A 19,329-nucleotide genomic window follows, 5' to 3' on the forward strand; every position below is an offset into this window, starting at 1 on the left:
GCATAAGGCTACCATTCTACCTTCCGAGGTTAAGCTCTACCTCTATCTACATTCGCATCTTTGCATAAGGCTATCATTCTGCCTTCCGAGGCTAAGCTCTGCCTCCAATTTTCTTTGAAACTAAGCGCTATCTCAAGCACTATTTATCTCGCTTCTCTTACGGGCTAAGCTCTGCCCTTCAATTCGCAAGACTAAGCTCTGTCTTGTCCGCATCATACTACTGCATCCTTCATAGGCTGAAATATCGCCAACTCATCCAAAGGCATCATCGTTCGGAGGAACTATTTTCATAGCCCGAGAACACCATGTCATGGCCTGAGGATCTCTTTCAATCTTTTGCATATCATTATTCAAAGGCGTCATGGATCGAAGGCACCATCCTCATAGCCCGAGAACATCATTTCATGGCCTGCGAATCCCTTATCATACGCTTCATGGCCCAGGACATCATGGTCTAAGGACATCATCCTCATCGTCCGAAGACAACACTCATGGTCCAACGGGAATTTGCATCATGTTTAAATTTATGCACAATATACACTTGTATTGTTTCTAATTGCAGGTAAACCGACGAGCAAAGGCTATCCCAACAGGAGTGATCCCGCTCTAGTTCCCTCAGCCAGTTCTCTTAACCATTCCCGTAAATCGCACGTTCACTCCATGGCCCTAGATGTTGCGTCTGTTCTTGAAATGTCTTCATCGACATACTCTGCAGGTGAATCCTGAACTACATGTGGCCTGATTCCTGTAAAACCAGGGATATGTAAGCAACTCAGAAGCGAGGGTGTGGCCTAAATCTTCCCAAACCATTTCGCTCGGTCAAAATTGGCCATCATATCTTTACCTGACAATTCTTTCATCTTTCCCGGGTAAAGAGGGGCGGTTGTTGATACCCAATTTTTTTCTATATATTTTAAATATGCAGTATACCTTTAAAATAGTATACATATATGCATATATAATCATGTCCGAGGGTTTTATCATTTTTCCATAATTTTAAAGGTTTAAATTTATTTATTTTCTCCATTTTTATCCATAAAATCCCCAATAATTATTTTCAAAATTATTGTTTTGATAATTCATATATTGAATTTCTATATTTATGCCAAAATATGGCTAAGGTAATTTTTACATATTTTTATAATTACATTTAGTATTTTTAAAGCTAAATACATAATTGCAATATCAACCCTTTTAAGATTTAATTATGTTTTATACACATAAAATTGGATATTTTTAAATTGTTAATTATGTATTATAAATCATTTTAGCACTTTAAATTATTTTTCAAAAACTATTTAATATTTTTATATATCAAATAGGTAAAAAGTGGCTATTTAAAATATAGCCAAATTGACTTTCAATTGTAGCCCAAGTCAGGTCCCCAATTCCCAGCCCAATTTCAATTAAAACCAGACCCACCCTTTTTACCCATGCCCAAACCCGGAACCCCACCTACCCTCTCTAATCTCGACCGTTGATCTCCCAGATGAACGATCCATATTGCTTCTTACCTTTTTTAACCCAACGACCCCCCAAAACCCTACCCCATTTTTCATTTGAGCCGCCTTTGAATCCCTTTCCTCCCCAATTATCTCTGAGACCTAAACCTAAACCTAGCCGCCACCACCCAAACCAGCCCTAATCCTTTCGATTCTCACTCAATCCATGGATTCCCATGGTTGTTTGAGACGTATACTTGTCTCCTACATATCCTGGTTGCTCATTTTTATGATTTCATGGAAGGATCTCAAAGAGATCTATTCCAGATCCGGTTTAAATTTTATCCATGATCTTTCATGCCATTTCCCGGCCATCCATGGCTGTTCGAGTAGGATCTATGACTTTTTCCGTTAAAACCGGTAATGTTCTAAGGTTTTCTCATCTTCTCTGGGTTCTCTGAAACCCTAACTCTTTAGATTTTTCATCTTTTCTTTAGATCTTTTTAGTTCTAGGTGTATCCATGAGTTTTTAACCAATTTTTCCTCGTCTCTGCTATTTTCTGAAAAACCTAGCTATAAATACTCCGATCTTTTTAGATTTGTGATGGATCTATGGGTTTTTTAAGGTTTTCACCTATTTTCATCAAAATATTTCTCCAATTTCAAACGATTTCTTCATTTTCCAGACTAGGGTTTCCAAAACCCTTTTTGCAAAAAACGATGTCTTTCTGATTTTAGCAATTACTTTGATTTTTAGCATGTTTAAACATCACCTGAGTCTTTCCTTTTTGCTCGATTCATTTTTGTCAAGAAACCCTAACACTTTTGGGTTTGATTCAAAGTTTGAGTCTATTTGCGATATGTTTGCATGACTATCATGAACATTCTAGGTTTCATGTGTGTTCTATATGCTCTTGTGCTTCCTGCTCTAATTTGTTCTTAAGGTTTCTTTGATTTTGTCCAAACACATGTTATTTATCGTTTAATAGGTCCGACTATTTGTTTTATTGATTGTTCACATAATTTATGCTGATTTTGCGTAATCTCCTTAAACCTACATCTGTGATTTTGTGGATTTTCCTTGTAATTATGTACTAATTTTTTGAAATTGCTTCCTTATTTTTTTGTGATACTTTCCTTACTTAGTGTAGATTCCCTGTGATTTTCCATCTCATCCGTGATTCTTTGAACTGACTTTCAGAATTGAAATTGTGCTCTACCTTATTTATGTGCACAATATGTTGTTAGTATACTTTCCTTACTTGAAAATATTCTGTACTTAGTCCTTATTACATGCCACATGCTTTTACTACTCCTGTTATGATAAAATCAGTTCTTTTCCTACTTGATACAACTTGTACCCGTTTGAACTATGACTCCCTAATTGAAGGGAGTCCGGGTCTTTAATTGATTCTGATTCGTATTATTTCTATAATTATGCTAAGTCATACTTATTACTTTATTTTCCTGCATGTTCTCAAACTATATATACTCTACCCTCTCTTTAGAATAAGACACGAACAATTAGTTCAGAACACACATACATAGTCAAACTCTCGTTTTCTTTCTCTACTACTTAATACTGCTTGTCTAGCCGGTTGAAAGCCAAGGCTAGACTGTGGAACTCTACTTGTTTTACTTTTCCGCACTTTGCTTCCTTAACTGGTATGTTCCTAGTTCAATTCTGAAACTCAACTCTATGTGCTCCATTGTTTGTCAATCCCTGCCTCTTTCTGCACTGACCTAATGGCTCATGTTGTTTAATTGCACTTCTTGTTCACTGCTTTACTCAGCATGCTTAAGTTCTGCCCTCTCTTGTTCTAATGTAATCAGCATGTCTACTTGAGTTCCTATTTATGTCTCTCAACTAGTATGTCCCCCAGTGTACTTGATTAACACTAAGTCATGACTAATTATGTGTAATAGACCTCTGCATGACTACTCTCATACCTTGTCCCTATGTCTTATTACAATTCTAAGCACGACTCCATTGTTAACTCTCTAAAGTAATTGTTTGTGTTCTAAAGGCCAATCAGTCCCTACTTGTTCTTTGCACTTGATTGTCTATATGCATCTCTTCTCAGCCATGTTTACATGTTTCTGATTTGGGCCCTATGTGTCCCCAACCCCTGTTTCCCTGTTTGTAACTTTTGAAACTATACTATTCTTTGAACTTGTTTTATGTGTGTGCTGGCTTGTTCTAAGTTATTGTTGCTCATGTTCCCTTCTCCTTTTCAAAATTGTTCTGCTGTTTTTCAAACTTATTTCAAACATGCTGCTTCAAAACTGTTTTCCAATTCAACCTTCTTTTAAATCTATGTCAAGCACTCCCACTCTACTCCTAGATTACTAGGTTCTACCCATTTTGTGTGAGCCTTGCCTTGGGACCCTTGAGCTCCCTCTAAACTTGAACACATAAAAGCTAGCCTTTCCACACTGCACTTACTCTGTCTTGGTTATGAAATCTGGGTGTGAGCACTACCCGGGATTCCTTGAGGTCCTTAGGGAACTCTGACACACCCGGATATGGGAAAGACTATGGAACCATCTTGGCATTTGGGGTAATTGATTACATAACTCAGGGAGGAAGTCCTAATCAGGCTTCCTATAGTGTAACTTCTTATTTTTCACTTCTACTTGTGTAATTCATTAACATGGTCTGCAATAATTTGTAAACAAGTATAGGGGTGGCTAGTGAAAAGAGATGTGGTAAATATGCATGCTATAGTTGTTAAGGGGGTAGAAAACCTGTTGTTAGGTTTATATTCCTAATTGCGTAATAGAAATCATGCTTAGGGTTCATACATGCATTAGAATCATGCTCTTAAGTCCTATGTTTCCTGCTTCAACATCTCATCCGTTACTAATCCATGTTTTATGTCTATCACTTAGAAATCCTGTTCCTAGGACGATAACAAATTTGGCATAAAAGTTGTTACTCTTGTACTTTCAGAAGTCTTACTTCAATAAGTCTGCAATTCTTGAGTGCATTTAGAAATCATGCCTTAGGGATTCTGTTTTTTTAACAATCCTGCCATTTGTATATGTATATTAGATATCATGTTCTAGGATCCTATTTGCATTAAGACGCCTAGTTAATTACTGATTCATGAAAAGGTAATAAAATGATCTCACATTGTGATGTTTTCTGAATAAAATTGGTAATAATCTCCGCATTCGTATCAACTAGAACAACATGCTCTTAGGTAAAAACCATCTCCAAACTGTTTTAATAATCCTAAATAACTGCTGCATATTACGCTTAGGCAAGCCTTAGGTAATAACTTGAATAAAATTAGAACAGCCTTTGTTTAACTGCCAGCATGTTAAAATCAATAGGCAATCCTGATTCGGACTTCTTTTCTGAGTTATATAATAAATCTAGTTCTGTTGTTATCACTTAGATACCATGCATAGGATTTAAATTCAGACATTAATTGTGTATGAGTCATGCTGTCTATGTACATTACCTGTGGAGGTATACTTGAGCATTTTGTTTGTCTTCCATGCCCCCCTTGATTGAAGTCCTACTTGTTATTATATGTCGCCTTAGTATTTTGCCTTTAAACTTGAGGGTCTGCCTAGAACCTCCTTATTATAGGATAGGAGTCCCAAATTCCTCCGGAACTAATAGGAAGGGATGGGTAACAGCATGCAATAGGGGTCGAGACCAACCCTCGCTTTAATTACCTTCACGGGGCGGGAAAGGGTAGAAATGGATATGATGACCGGTGCACTAATATCACGTGTAGCCCCTCTTTGAGGAGTGTCATACCGGGTATTGCATTGATGTGATCCATATTATAGACAAACCTAGCACACCCCTTTACATTCATAAACGTGCTTAGTTTGTAATTCTTTTCAAAATCTTGCTTCTCATTAATTGATTTTTCAAACATCTGTGTTCTTAAACTTAAATCCCCTACTATTTGAGCAATACTTGTTTAGCTGTTGCTTGTACAAATGCACAAAAACTGTTTGGCCGGGAACCACACTCGTGGATCCTGAGGGGTGCCTAACACCTTCCTTTTAGGATAATATCAAGTCCTTACCCTATCTCTTGTAACCAAACGTGGTTATAAATGAACCCTATAGGTGCCCTAATGCACCTTAAAATCGTTAGGTGGGGATTCTTCAAAACCGCAAACCCCCTTTCCCAAAACGAGTAAGTTGTCCTGATTTCCTCGGAAGGAAAAAGGGGGCGCGACAATAATCACTAAGCAACCGTACTAGAACCACAGAACCCGGGAATGCCTAACACCTTCTCCCAACATAATTCCTTATCTAGAATTTCTAGTTTGCAGACTTTTAAAATAAAATCGAAACTTCCTCGATTTGGGATTTAAAATAAACCGGTGACTTGGGACACCAAATAAATTATTCCAAGTGGCGACTCTGATAAATTAATTAATCCCATCTCGATTAATGTTACTTTAATTGGAAAAACTCTCATATGCCCTCGGGATGTAAAAAGGAGGTGTGACACTTGGCCTTAATTTTTGAATTTACAACTCTAACTTTAGGACCAAGTGTCCTTAATTTGTGAACTTTCACTCTAAGTTCAGGACCAATTGTCCTTATCTTATGAGCTTGTTACTCTAAGTTCAGGACTAATTGTCCTTTAATTTATGAGCTTGTAAGTCTAAGTTTAGGACCAAGTGTCCTTAACTTTTGAACTTGTAACTGTAAGTTAAGGACTACTTGTCCTTAACTTTTGATTTTGCAACTCTAACTTTAGGACCAAGTGTCCTAAATTTATGACCTTGTTACTGTAAGTTCAGGACCAAGTGTCCCTAGTTAATAATTGAGGATTAACTTATAAACTTTCTAACTTTGATATTTACAAAATATTCAGGGGACAAACTGATATATATGCGGAGGATAATGGTGTGAGAAAGAATCCATATAAATTGTACCATCAAAAAATCAGCAACAAAATGTTCTTCCTTGAGCTTTCAAATAGTAGCTTTGTACTTGATGATAGGGTTTGATAATTCACAAGGCATTTGTTTTCTTTCTTCTTAATTTATTATTTTTTAATTATTTATGACTGATGGTTTTTTTTCATTTTGTTTGCCTTTTTATGAAGAATATTGACATTGCCCTGTATTATTTGAGGAAAAAGGAATGTTACCACCCTTGTGCCCATCCTTTTCATTGCACAACTACAGATATACTTTTTGATAACTATATGCTACTTATGTATAAGGATTTCAATTAAGATGCTTCAGATGAGTTTTGATGTTGTGATAATCAATTGGTTCTCACACTATATGTGTGGGATGACAATCGTAGATGTGGAATTTCTTGGACAGAGGTTGACAAAATCTTTTTTCCATGTCGGCTTCCTTCAGAAGATAATGATGATGTGACACATTTTCTTTTGGGGGTATTGGGCTTGAATAAGAGAAAGATTGATATGTACGATTCTATATATAGTGAGCCATATGAGAAAGGAATGAAACACATTGAAATATATGCACGCATGATCCCCCACTTGCTAAAGTTCTGACAATTTGAGAAAAATCACAAGTCTTTTGGAAATGCATTCAACAAATTTTATATTCAGTAGCAAAGATTACCCACCAAACTGTATCATACGTGTTGTCATTTGCTATATAATTTATATGTACTTTAGATTTATTTTATTATTGATATTGTTTAATTGACTCCATATCTTACATTTTTCTTGTGATTGATTATGGTGCATTCCTAATCAAGTATGTGGAGTTGTTGATGATGGGAAAGAATTTGGAGAAATTCCAACCTGAGGACATATCAAACTTCATAAAAGAACTTGAAGCAAATCTTTGGTCATATGGAGAGTGGAAAAGAAATTCTGGGTATTATACACCACCAAAAAAATATCGGCGACGACTATGATAGTGAAAATGAAACTTCTTGCCAAAGGAGCTATAGTGTAGTTGTAAAGAAAGTCACCTGTAGTTGAATTGGTATAAAATTCCTGTAAAGAATCCATATGAATTCTGAAATATCCTATAAATTGTTCACAAGGCACTTTATTTTGTTTGCATAGCATCATTTTTTGGTCACAGCTATGCCGAATTACAGTTTCAGTAGTAATATAAAAGGTATCAACAATAACAACAAAAACCCAGTTTGATCCCAACATGGGGTCTGGAGAAGGTAATCTGTATGCAGACCTTACCCCTACCTAATGCAAGTAGAAAGTCTGTTTCCAATAGACCCTCGGATCTGGAAGGACAAGAAAAAGAAGAGGAAAGCAAGGAAGGAAGAGAAAAGAAAAGGGGGGGGGAGATAAAGGATAAGTAATACCAAATAATAGCAGCAGGGAATACAATACCCGAGGCGAACACAACCACATAAAGTAATAGAAATCTAAGAATATGAAGGACATGCATGCTACTAAGACTATCGGTGAACAACTATAAACTACCTACCAACCTTCTACCTTAATCCTCGACCTCCACACCCTCCTATCAAGGGTCATGTCCTCAGTGAACTGAAGCAGCGCCATGTCGTGTCTAATCACTTCTCCCCAGTACTTCTTAGGCCTACCTCGACCTCTTCTCAAACTCTCCATGTCCAACCCGTCACACCTCCTGACAGGAGCATCAATGCTTCTTCTTTTAACATGTCTGAACCATCTCAGCCTCGACTCCCACATCTTGTCCTCTACGGAGGCTACTCTCACTCTATCCCGGATAGCTTCATTCTTAATCCTATCTCTCCTGGTACACCCACACATCCATCTCAACATCCTCATCTCTGCTACTCTCATCTTCTGCAGGCGGGAGTTCTTGACCGGCCAACACTCAGCCCCATACAGCATAGCCGGTCGAACCAACACTCGATAAAACTTACCCTTGAGTCTTAGCGGCACATTCCTGTCACACAAAACATCGAAAGTGAGCCTCCACTTCATCCATCCTGCTCTGATACAATATGCGACATCTTCATCAATCTCCCTGTTACCCAGGATAATAAACCCGAGATAATTAAAACCCGCTCTGTTAGGGATAACTCGAGCATCAAGCTTAACCTCTACATCTGCATCATGGGTCCTGTCACTGAATTTGCACTCCAAGTATTCTATCTTGGTTCTACTCAGTTTGAAACCTTTAGAGTCCAGTGTCTGTCTCCAAACCTCCAACCTCATGTTAACTCCGCTACGCGTCTTGTCAATCAACACTATATCATCGGAAAATAGCATGCACCAAGGCACCTCCCATTGGATGTGTCGCGACAGTACATCATCGCTAAGGAAAATAAAAATGTGCTAAGAGTTGATCTCTGGTGCAACCCCATCACCACAGGGAAATACTTCGAGTCACCCGCCACAGTCCTCACCCGAGTCTTAGCATCATCATACATATCCTTAATCACCCTAATGTATGCTACTGGAATGCCACTAACCTCCAAACACCTCCACAGGACCTCCCTCGGGACTTTATCGTATGGTTTCTCAAGGTCAATAAACACCATATGAAAATCCTTCTTCCTCTCCTTGTACTGCTCTACTAATCTCCTTACCAGATGAATTGCTTCCGTAGTAGAATGCCCCGGCATGAATCCAAACTAATTCTCGGAAATAGACATGCACCTCCTCACCCTGGCCTCCACCAACCTCTCATAAACCTTCATAGTGTGAATCAACAACTTGATACCCCTATAATTATTGCAATTTTGGATATCACCCTTGTTATTGTAAAGCGGAATCATCGTACTCCACCTCCATTATTCGGGTATCATTTTTGTCTTAAAAATAACATTAAATATCCCAGTGAGCCACTCCAAACCTGTCCGCCCCGCGCTCTTCCAGAATTCCATCAGAATTTTGTCTAGCCCCGCCGCCCTGCCTCTGCACATCATACGCATCGCCCATTCCACTTCTTCTATCGTAATCCGCCTATAGTACCCAAAATCCCGCTGACTCTCGGAGTGCTCCAACTCACCCAGCACAATGTGTCTATCCCCTCCTCATTCAACAGTTTTTGGAAGTATGACTGCCATCTTCTCCTAAAAAGTGCCTCGTCCATCAATACTTTTCCATCCTCGTCCTTGATGCACTTGACTTGATCTATTCACGGGCTTTCCTATCCCTCACCTTGGTCAACCGGTACAACCTTTTGTCCCCGCCTTTGCCCTCGAGATCCTCGTACAAACAAGCAACGCTGCATTCTTATCCGTCGTAACCGCTAACTTCACCTCTTACTTTGCCTTTCTGTAACACTCCCGATAAGTCCTTTTTTCTTCCTCGTTTGTACTCTCCACTAGCTTCAAATAAGCAGCTTTCTTAGCTTCCACTTTACCTTTAACCTCTCCATTCCACCATCAGTCCTCTTTATGATCCCCAGGAGAGCCCTTTGTGACCCCTAAGACCTCTCTAGCAGCTACTGTAATGCAATTCGCAGTCGTAAACCACATACTAGATGTGTCCCCTCTACTCATCCAGGCATTCATAGCCAACAACTTCTCCCCTAACTCCTGAGCTTTGTCCTTGGTCAAGTTACCCCACTTGATCTTAGGTTGCCTGCACCCCTCCCTTTTCCTCCTACTCCTCTTGATCTCCAGGTCCATAACTAGGAGCCTATGAAGAGTCATGAGGTGCTCACTTGGGATGACCTTGAAGTCAGTGCACAGACCTTTATTGCATTTCCTGCAGAGAAGATAATCAATTTGGGTCTTGCCCATTGAATTCCGAAAAGTGACCAGGTGCTCTTCCCTCTTCGGAAAACTCGAGTTAGCTATAACCAAATCAAAAGCTCGAGCAAAATCCAACAGAGAATTACCTCCCTCATTTCTATCCCCAAAACCGTACCCACCATGCACATCATCATAACCCCTAGCACTAGCCCCAATATGACCAGTAATATGAAGGTATCGTGTTGTTAATTGTTTTTTCCTGCTAACTATTGATTTGTCCATTTTTTCACTATTTTAAAGGGCCAATATTTGATTAAATTGTCTTAAAGATTTTAGAAATTAAAAGCAACACACATTGATGGTAGAACTTCAGGATCTGTTAACTACATCCTGATTTGTTGAAGGATGAAAATAATATTGAGGACATATTTTTTAAATGTCCTAAACTTCTATAAATATAGACAATATCTGAGATTTCCAGAAGTTAAGGGCATTTTAGAATTTTTGTCCTTAATATTAGATTCATACTTCAAATTTTCAAGACTTTTAAAAGATTATGTCCTTAAGTTTTACTTGTACCAATCTGATTTTAAAAATAAAGATGTAGCAAGCTCCAGGCATCAAATTATATAAAGAAAAGGACTTTCTTGTTTGCTTACGGCAAGAGTAAAATCCCATAAACAATAATTAGTCTGACAAAGGTAAATTGAACTCCCAGAAAAAGAAAAAGAAACAAAGAGCACATAAGCGCAAAGAAACTTTGAAAATTCAGGACATCTTTTATATAACCATCTGCTAATGTTTACTTGCTCAAATAAAAATAATCTAAATGAAATTTGTAGCAAAAACTTAAAAGTATAGATAAACATAAGTGGATATATCTATTATTCTCTATGCTTCCTTGAAAATAGATGGACTACCGGAGAATATATACAAGATGTTCTATTATGACCAATTCTTTTGTAAAGACCACATTTGAATGTTACTTTTGATGATTCGGTAGCTGGAATATGTCTTTTTTTCTGCCTTCTACCTGGCAGGACTTTGAAATCTGGAGGTTTAATAATTTGTGACTTAACACTCTCTGGTACAATCTAAGAATTCGTATGTCCTACAGGATGTATTTGTTCTTCATATAATTTCAGCCAAGATTCCTTTAAGTACCAGTCGGAGCAGAAATTGGACTTCTTGATGTTTGTCTTCTCGATAGCTTCAATTGTATGTATACATGGTAATTCATCAAATTGAAACTGAAAATAATCACATGTTCTTTTGTTTAAGTTCCACCAAAAAAGTAATTCCTTTTTCCTCAACTCTAGAACACCATGAATCAACATGGAAGACCTTCAAAGTTGAAATATTATAAGTTAGTACATTATGTTAAATTATCATTAAAATAATAAGCTAAAGTAAGAATATAATATTTACATTTAAAGTAAAAGCTAAATCTATCTTTTTCTTCAATTCCTCTTCTACCCAACAAGAAACGTTATAAAAAGTTCCTTCTGCTTCATTTCTTCTTTCATAAAACCAACCGTCGTAGCTTCACTTGGATGAAATCCATCATTCTTAATATAGGCAGCTCCCTTGCTTCTAATGGCACAGAATTCATTGACTCAACTATGTTTGTTGTGAGCATGACATATCTTCGTCGTGGACTACAAGAACGTGCCCACTTTTCCGGTGGTTCTTCCATCAAGTAGTCAAAAGTCTCCATATCAAATTTTGTTATATCTGACACGTATAGATTAAATTCTTTGCGCTTGTATACTCTTGCAGCACTTTGGAAAAGTTTTATGACCTCAATTTTTACTTTTCTTCGCTTTAGGTTCTGCTCCAAATGATTGATACAAATCTCATGGTGGCTTTCAGGATATACATTTGTGATGCCATGTGTAATAGATTCATTCATGTCCAATAAGAAAATTAAATTATCACGGCTCCCAATTGCATTGCGAAGCTCACTAAAGTAACACTCATAGGAATTGTTATTTTCAGATTCTGTAATTCCAAAGGCTAGTGGGAATATTTGGTTATTTACATCCTTTGAAACTGAAATCATTAAAACACCATGATATTTTGACTTCAAAAAAGTTGCATCAATAGCAATCACTGGTCTACAATGATTCCAACCAGCTATTGATGATCCATATGCATAAAACATATAAAGAAACCTGAAAAATACAGATTAACGAAAGGTTAAAAATACAAGACACCAAATCCTTAACATTTACACTGCACACATCAAAGTTAAGGACAGCTTGTCCTTGACATTTTCACCGCACACATCAAAGTTAAGGACAACTTGTCCTTAATTTTTACAATGCAAACATCAAAGTTATGGATACCATGTCCTTAACTTTTTCACTGCACACATCCAAGTTAAGGACACCATGACCTTAACATTTTCACTGCACACGTCAAAGTTAATGACACCATGTCCTTAACATTTTCACTACACGCATTAAAGTTAAGGACACCATGTCCTTAACATTTTCACTGCACACATCAAAGTTAAGGACATCATGTCTTTAACTTTTACAATGCACATATCAAAGTTAAGGACACCATGTCCTTAGCTTTTTAACTGCACACATCAAAGTTAAGGACACCAAGTCCATAACATTTTCACTGCACACATCAAAGTTAAGGACACCATGTCCTAAAGTTTATAAAACAGACTAATAAACTCTTTTTGATTGTTTACCTGTTGTTGTCGTCTATCTTTATGTTAGTGTATGTTTCCGGGTTTTTACTTTTCATCATATACAAGTATGAAGACAATAATTCATAAGTTCCTCTTATTAAAGGTGAAGCACGTTGAATAGCACGCCACGCCTTGTGATAACCAATGTCTAGTCCATGCAATTTTTGCATTTCTGCCATGAAAAAGGTTGGTGTAACTTCAAACCTTGGGTCTTGAAGATTGTCAATAATGTAATCACTAATCAACTTTGAAGTTGCATGCCTTTGATCAACTTTCATAGTGTTAACTGAGCAGTCATGATTTTTCTTAATCTTTACTATCTTGAATAGTGTTGAATCTTTAATTCTGAAAGCACGCACACACCACTCACACCTATCATCATTACATTTCAACGAATATCTTGTTGAGCTTGATCTAACAACCTTGAATTCAAAATGTCCTTTAATTGCTAAATTCGAAAAATAGTTAATTATACTCTTCTTTTTGTCAAATATTGATCCCACTTTTATTTCATCCAATGAAGCATTTTCTCTTAATATCGTAGTTGGGGATTCTTTTTCTTTTGAATTTGAGCTTCGTCTAGTTAGTTGAGTAGAGTTTTTTTCATCAACTTCTTCTATTACCGGTGCACTCTCTAAGACTTGAATACTCAAAACTAGTTCGTTGTTAATATCTATAATGCTTTGTCCTTTCACTTGAATAGAATCAAATGTTTGAAGCACCTTTTCAGTTATTGGTTTAGCTTCAACCACATCTATTGCCATTATCTGTTGGCAATTGTCTTGATTGTCTTGGTGAGTTTCTATATTGACATGTTCAAAGGTGCTTGTAGAACCAAAAACTCTTTCTGAAACATCAACAATGAAACGACAACCCTTTGAAGAGTGAATGAATTTTTAGTAACTCTATACATGTGTGAAGATCTAAATATTTCGATACAAGTATTCCCTTGTTGTTTACCAGGTTGATATCAAACCATATCATTGCTTCAAACTTGTCTCTATCTAATTCAATAACTTCAAAGACCTGGTTAATGAAATCTTCAAATTGAATTGCCTCAGGTACTAGAACAAGCTTTGTTTGATGATCAAGATACTTATAGTTTGCAGTCCATATACCATTAAAAGCAACTATAATACATATTGTATCCATCCTGCAAGTCAAGAAAATGGGAAATTCAGGACATATTTATCCAACAATCGTGAAGTTAAGGACACGATGTCCTAAACATTATCAATACAAGTTGCAAAATACAGGATACTATGTCCTTCATAATTATAACAACAATCATGAAGTTAAGTACATCATGTCCTAAATTTTATCAATACAATTTGCAAATATAGGACTCTATGTCCTCAAAATTTATACAGTAGTCATGAAGTGTTACGACCCGACTGGTCGTTTTAAGAATTTATGCCATGATCCCCTATTAACTGCTTTCTCCGTATTTATTTCTGCTATTGTGAGTTGCCGGGAGGAATTATTGGGAGTTTCGGAGAGTTTTGGGACACTTAGTCCCTAAATGAGAGCTTAAGTTCTAGAAATTTAACCGTAGTCGGATCAGTGCGAAGATGACCTTGGAATGGAATTCCGATGATTCCATTAGCTCTGTTGGGTATTTTGGGTTTAGGAGCGTGTTCGGATTGTGTTTTGGAGGTCCGTAGCTAAATTAGTCTTGAAATGCCGAAAGTTGAATTTTTTGAAGTTTCCGGTTCGATAGTGAGATTTTGATCCGATGGTCAGAAAGGAATTTTGGAAGTTGGAGTAGCTCCATAGTATCGAATTGACGTGTGTGCAAAATTTCAGGTCATTCAGACGATGTTTGATAGACTTTTTGATCAAAAGCGTATTTTGAGAGTTTTTTAATTTCTTAGGCTAGAATCCGATGTTAAATTGGTATTTTGATGTTGTTTTGAGCATTTTGAAGATTGCAAAAAGTTTGAATGATGTTTTAGGATTGGTTGACATGTTTGGTTGAGGTCCCAAGGGCCTGGGTTGTGTTTCGGATGCTCAACGAGGTATTTTGGAACTTGTTGAAATTGCAGAAAAATTGCAGCAGCCCAGTTCTGGTTTCCTTCTTTGCGTTCGTGGGTAGGGTCTCGCGTTCGCGAAGAGGAGCTAGGGCTGGGGGAGTCTTTGCGCTTCACATTCGCGAAGAGTCTCCCGCGTTCGCGAAGTTGAGAGGTTTCATACCTATGCGTTCGCGATGGTGTTCCCGCGTTCACGTAGAAAGAGGGTGCTTTGCATCGATTTTGCGTCCTGTGTATCGCGTTCGCGATGAAGGAATCTAGGCCCAAGCGAATTTGCGCTTCGCAAACGCGAGGGGCCTTCCGCGTTCGCGAAGAAGGGATATCTTGGCAGTATTTAAATAGCCCATCCGCGACCCTTCTTCATATTTCCACCATTTTTTAACGAGATTGAAGCTTTTGAGGGTGATTTTTGAGAAAACCAAAGGGAAATCACTTAGAGGTAACATTTTTGACTTCATAACTCCTTTATATGTGATTAAAGGTCTGATTAGTGGTAAAAAATATGGAAAAAATGGGTAATTAGGGCTTGAGATTAAATGACCTTGTCATACCTTCTTTTTACTACCACCCATAAGGGGAGGGTTTAAGGGAGTTTTTTTCAACTTAAAGTGACAATCGAAACAGGATCATTTTATTAAAAAATTCAGAGTCGCCACTTGGAATAATTTTATGGTGTCCCAAGTCACTAGTTTCAAATCCCGAATCGAGGGAAAATTGACTCTGTTTTACAGTCCGCGAACACAGAAATCGGGGTAAGGAATTCCGTTAACCCAGGAGAAGGTATTAGGCATTCCCGAGTTCCGTGGTTCTAGCACGATCACTCAACTATTATAATTGGCCTATTATCTGATTCTAATACATGTTTTAACCTATGGTACAACTTTAACTTTATAACCGCTTTTATTTAATATTTTTTAGGAAGATTTCAACTTTATTTAAAACACGTCTTGAACCACGTCACATAAATGCACCCGCGGTCCCCGACATATTTTATCTAATATTGTTGAGATTTGGATTTAGGTTACATAAATTCACACCCAAGTTTAGGAAGGTAATTTTTAAAATAACGCGTCAAAAGCAACTACGCATCTTCAAGTTTGCGAGGGCCAAGAATTATAGGATTTTATTATGGGAGGAACAAAATAAATTAGCTATAGGGAAATGTATTAGCTTGTAGCCCTATTGATATTTGTATTTGTCTCTATTTAAACCCATATACACTTAAAAGGGTAAAATCATACAAGATCAAACAAAATCTTCAACATTCCCAAATTAACCGTGAAATACAACCAAAGGTTTAAACTGACGAGCTCATTACGGCAAAACGAAGCGAATTAACACAAACGTGAACACGAAAACATATGAACACAAACAGAAAACGTGAACCCAAATGAAACAAAATACAGAGATACCGAATGGAACACAAACGCAAACGAAACAAAATAAAATAACATTGAAACAGTAGACAAAACGAGAACACAAAGATACCAAAAATTAACATGGCCAACATGCTTTTGATTACTTACAGAATGGGAATTTTCAATTGCAGACCCACAAACATATGAATTCACCATAATACAATGAACATTTATTCATTTATAGTGGATAGACATATAAACACGAGAAAATTTCAAATTACATGGCTACGGATTTCACTTGGGAAAATGGTAATCAACCATGACTGATGAAAGCACACGTTAACATTGTAAAATAAATCCCATCTTTTAATGGCTCTTTCAAAGTTTGATTCACAGTAATTAGCAAAATAAAGAGGAATTAATAGAAATGAACCTGTTAAGTGCTTCTCTTTTAATATGTAAAGAAATATGTTTTGAAGCAGATTCAACAAGATGAAGGCCCGAAGAAAATACAGCAACAATATGAAGCAGGAACCGAGAACCGACCTCTAACGGACACTCCAAATCGAAAATCCATTTCAGCTTGACCCCATCTTTGAACCTAAATTTCCGAAATTGAAGAATGAAGAGAGCAACGACTATGGTATTTTAAAAGGGGTGAGTCAGATGCTTTTAATTTTAGTCACTCCTGGTCCCCTCCGTTCATCCTCTTAATTTCCCCCTTTTCTAATTTTTCATCCATTTTTTTGCAGGTCCGTTCTCTGCTTTTTCTTGGGTGTACATGTTTGATCTTCTTAAAATAAAGGGTGGATGAGTTATTACGTGTGTATATGATGATATGTGGCTTCTTTCTCAAATCAGAATGTGAAAAATATGATGGGTTCAAAGAGATTTCTTAGAGGGGAATCCTTGCCGTAGAGGAATTTTCTTCTTTTTGCTTTGTGTGGTCTCTTGCGGCTGTTTTGGTTGCCTCAGGCCTTTTTGAATTAGTTAGGTCTTTGTGATGGAGAAGATGAAAAATCTGATGGGGGAAGGGGTCCTTCTAAAATGGTGGATGGCTTTTTTTGAGTGTCTAGCTCTCTATTTAGGCATTAGGTACTATTATATAGGAGTAGGGATTAGGTTAGGGGTATGGGCCTAGGAATTATGGGCTCGGTCCAAAATTAGGCTTAAAAATGGATTGCTCGAACCCAAGTTTTATTCTTTCCCCGCGAACGAGACGAAAAATACGATCTCATTTATTAACTAATCATACTTAAGTAAAATAACTATTAAAATAAGACCGACCATTAAAATAAATTATTTTTTGGTATTTTTCAATATTAAAAATGACTACAAAACATTAATGGAATAATTTTTTATAATTTTCATTTTTCTTGTAATAAAATAAAGTAAAAGAGTCAAAATTAATTAAAATAGCTATAAATTAAATATTTACGTGCTAAAATATGAAAAATCTTAGGGAGTGTCAAAAATTACATGTCTACAGCTGCCTTTCTTTGATTGGAAATGCGAAGAGTTTTCAGACAAAGAATGACTAGACAAGTTTTTTGACTCGACCCTTATTTAAGGAGACCAAAAACTAAGAGGAAGGAGAATGTGACCGAGCCCTGGTATCTGAGCTGCTTACATATCCTTGGCTATAAAGGAATCAGGTCATGTGTAGTTCAGAAGTGAATGTGGTGATGGAGTACCGAGGTGGAGAGTCGGTCGAGGTGCCGTTCCGCTGAGGTTCCGGTCCGCGGTCCCGTTATTACATCAAAATCAAAAATATAAAAAATACTAACTAATCCTATCGACTACGAGTTACAAGATTCCTATCTATGAGTTTCTGAAGCTTGATCTAGAGTCTTGGTTGGTTCTTCATGCGGACCCTGATCTGAATCTTGATGCTTGTTAGCCGCAGGTGTTGGTTCAATCTTCTTCAACTTTTCAAACCAAGATGGGAGATGCAGAGCTTGTGACCTCAGCCCTGCCTTAAGCAGCTCACATCTTTCATTAACTTCTATATTTGGATTCACTTATTATCTTTCTTTTTCTTTTTTTTTCTTTTTATTCTGGATTGTGACTAACTTCTGTTGATCACCTTGGACTGCTGAATCGCATTCTTGATGCGAGCTTCTTTTGTTGCTGACCTGAATTGCATTCTGAATTGAATTCTCTTATTCTCCAGGTAGGCGCCTGATTACTGAACTTGAACCGTCTTCTCTTGTTACTTGACACTGTTTTCCCTTGCACCTTGAACCATTTTCCCTTGAAACTTGAACTGTCTTCCTTCGAAACTGCTTTCCCTTGAAACTTGAGTTGTCTTCCTTCGAAACTGCTTTCCCTTGAAACTTGAGTTGTCTTCCCTTGTTTTCCAGGTGGGCGCCTGATTACAACAAAACAGACAAAACAAAAGAAATTTTCCTGCCCCAGTTTGATATTGGGAACATTTGTGAGTGTTAACAAAACTATAAATCACTTGCGTTGCTGATGAATGATGCAATGATGAGAGTTAAATTAATAACTAGACTAGGATGTGCGTCTCCTAAACGTGATTGAGCTTGCGGAAAACTATAAACTAAGCTTGACTAAAGTAAAAACTGACCCTATTCTCCAGGCGCCCCCCCTGATTTAAGGAAAACTAATCATTGATAATCTTAAGAAAACTAAAAAATGACTCCCCTTTTTTTTCAAATTCAGACTTCCTTTTTTTTTAAAATTATTATCCTATGAGAAAATTCATCGGACTATGTTTTCTATCTTAGGAGAAAGATTCATTAGACTAAGATTTTGATCCAAGGAGAAAGTTCATCAGACTAGGTCTCTTTTCTACTTCTTTTTTGGTATCTTAGGAGAAAGGTTCATCGGACTAAGATATCTATCCTAGGAGAAAGTTCATCAGACTAGGTCTTCTATCTTAGGAGAAAGATTCATCAAACTAAGATTTTGATCCTAGGAGAAAATTTATCAGACTAGGTCTCTATCTTAGGAGAAAGATTCATCAGACTAAGATTTTGATCCTAGGAGAAAGTTCATCAGACTAGGTCTTCTATCTTAGGAGAAAAATTCATTAGACTAAGATTTTTTTTGTATCTTAGGAGAAAGATTCATCAGACTAAGATGTTTATCCTAGGAGAAAGTTCATCAGACTAGGTTTTCTATCTTAGGAGAAAGGTTCA

The 19,329-nt window shown here is 37.1% G+C and overlaps 3 protein-coding genes and 1 long non-coding RNA gene across 4 annotated transcripts; all 4 read right to left on the bottom strand.

Moving 5' to 3' along the window:
* Window positions 1-653: 653 nt before the first annotated feature.
* On the bottom strand, window positions 654-8,583 carry LOC107765498 (uncharacterized). Its single transcript, XM_075255448.1, has 2 exons — window positions 7,983-8,583; window positions 654-745 (listed from the first exon to the last, which is right to left on the bottom strand). Exons 1-2 carry the CDS (start codon window positions 8,581-8,583, stop codon window positions 654-656), a joined length of 693 nt encoding a protein of 230 aa, XP_075111549.1.
* A 1,175-nt stretch (window positions 8,584-9,758) lies between these two features.
* On the bottom strand, window positions 9,759-10,352 carry LOC142181848 (uncharacterized). Its single transcript, XM_075255450.1, has one exon. The coding sequence runs from the start codon at window positions 10,350-10,352 to the stop codon at window positions 9,759-9,761; it is 594 nt and encodes a 197-aa protein (XP_075111551.1).
* A 1,240-nt stretch (window positions 10,353-11,592) lies between these two features.
* LOC107765497 (protein FAR1-RELATED SEQUENCE 4-like) lies at window positions 11,593-13,541 on the bottom strand. Its single transcript, XM_075255451.1, has 3 exons — window positions 13,401-13,541; window positions 12,778-13,199; window positions 11,593-12,244 (listed from the first exon to the last, which is right to left on the bottom strand). The coding sequence occupies exons 1-3, from the start codon at window positions 13,539-13,541 to the stop codon at window positions 11,593-11,595; spliced, it is 1,215 nt and encodes a 404-aa protein (XP_075111552.1).
* Window positions 13,542-13,639: 98 nt separating this feature from the next.
* Window positions 13,640-17,228, bottom strand: LOC142181622 (uncharacterized). The gene is made up of 2 exons (XR_012710381.1): window positions 16,599-17,228; window positions 13,640-13,930 (listed from the first exon to the last, which is right to left on the bottom strand). It is a non-coding gene; the product is annotated as an uncharacterized LOC142181622 (long non-coding RNA).
* Between the last annotated feature and the right edge of the window lie 2,101 nt (window positions 17,229-19,329).

This window comes from Nicotiana tabacum, chromosome 6, assembly GCF_000715075.1.
Source record: "Nicotiana tabacum cultivar K326 chromosome 6, ASM71507v2, whole genome shotgun sequence".
Lineage (NCBI taxonomy): Eukaryota > Viridiplantae > Streptophyta > Magnoliopsida > Solanales > Solanaceae > Nicotiana > Nicotiana tabacum.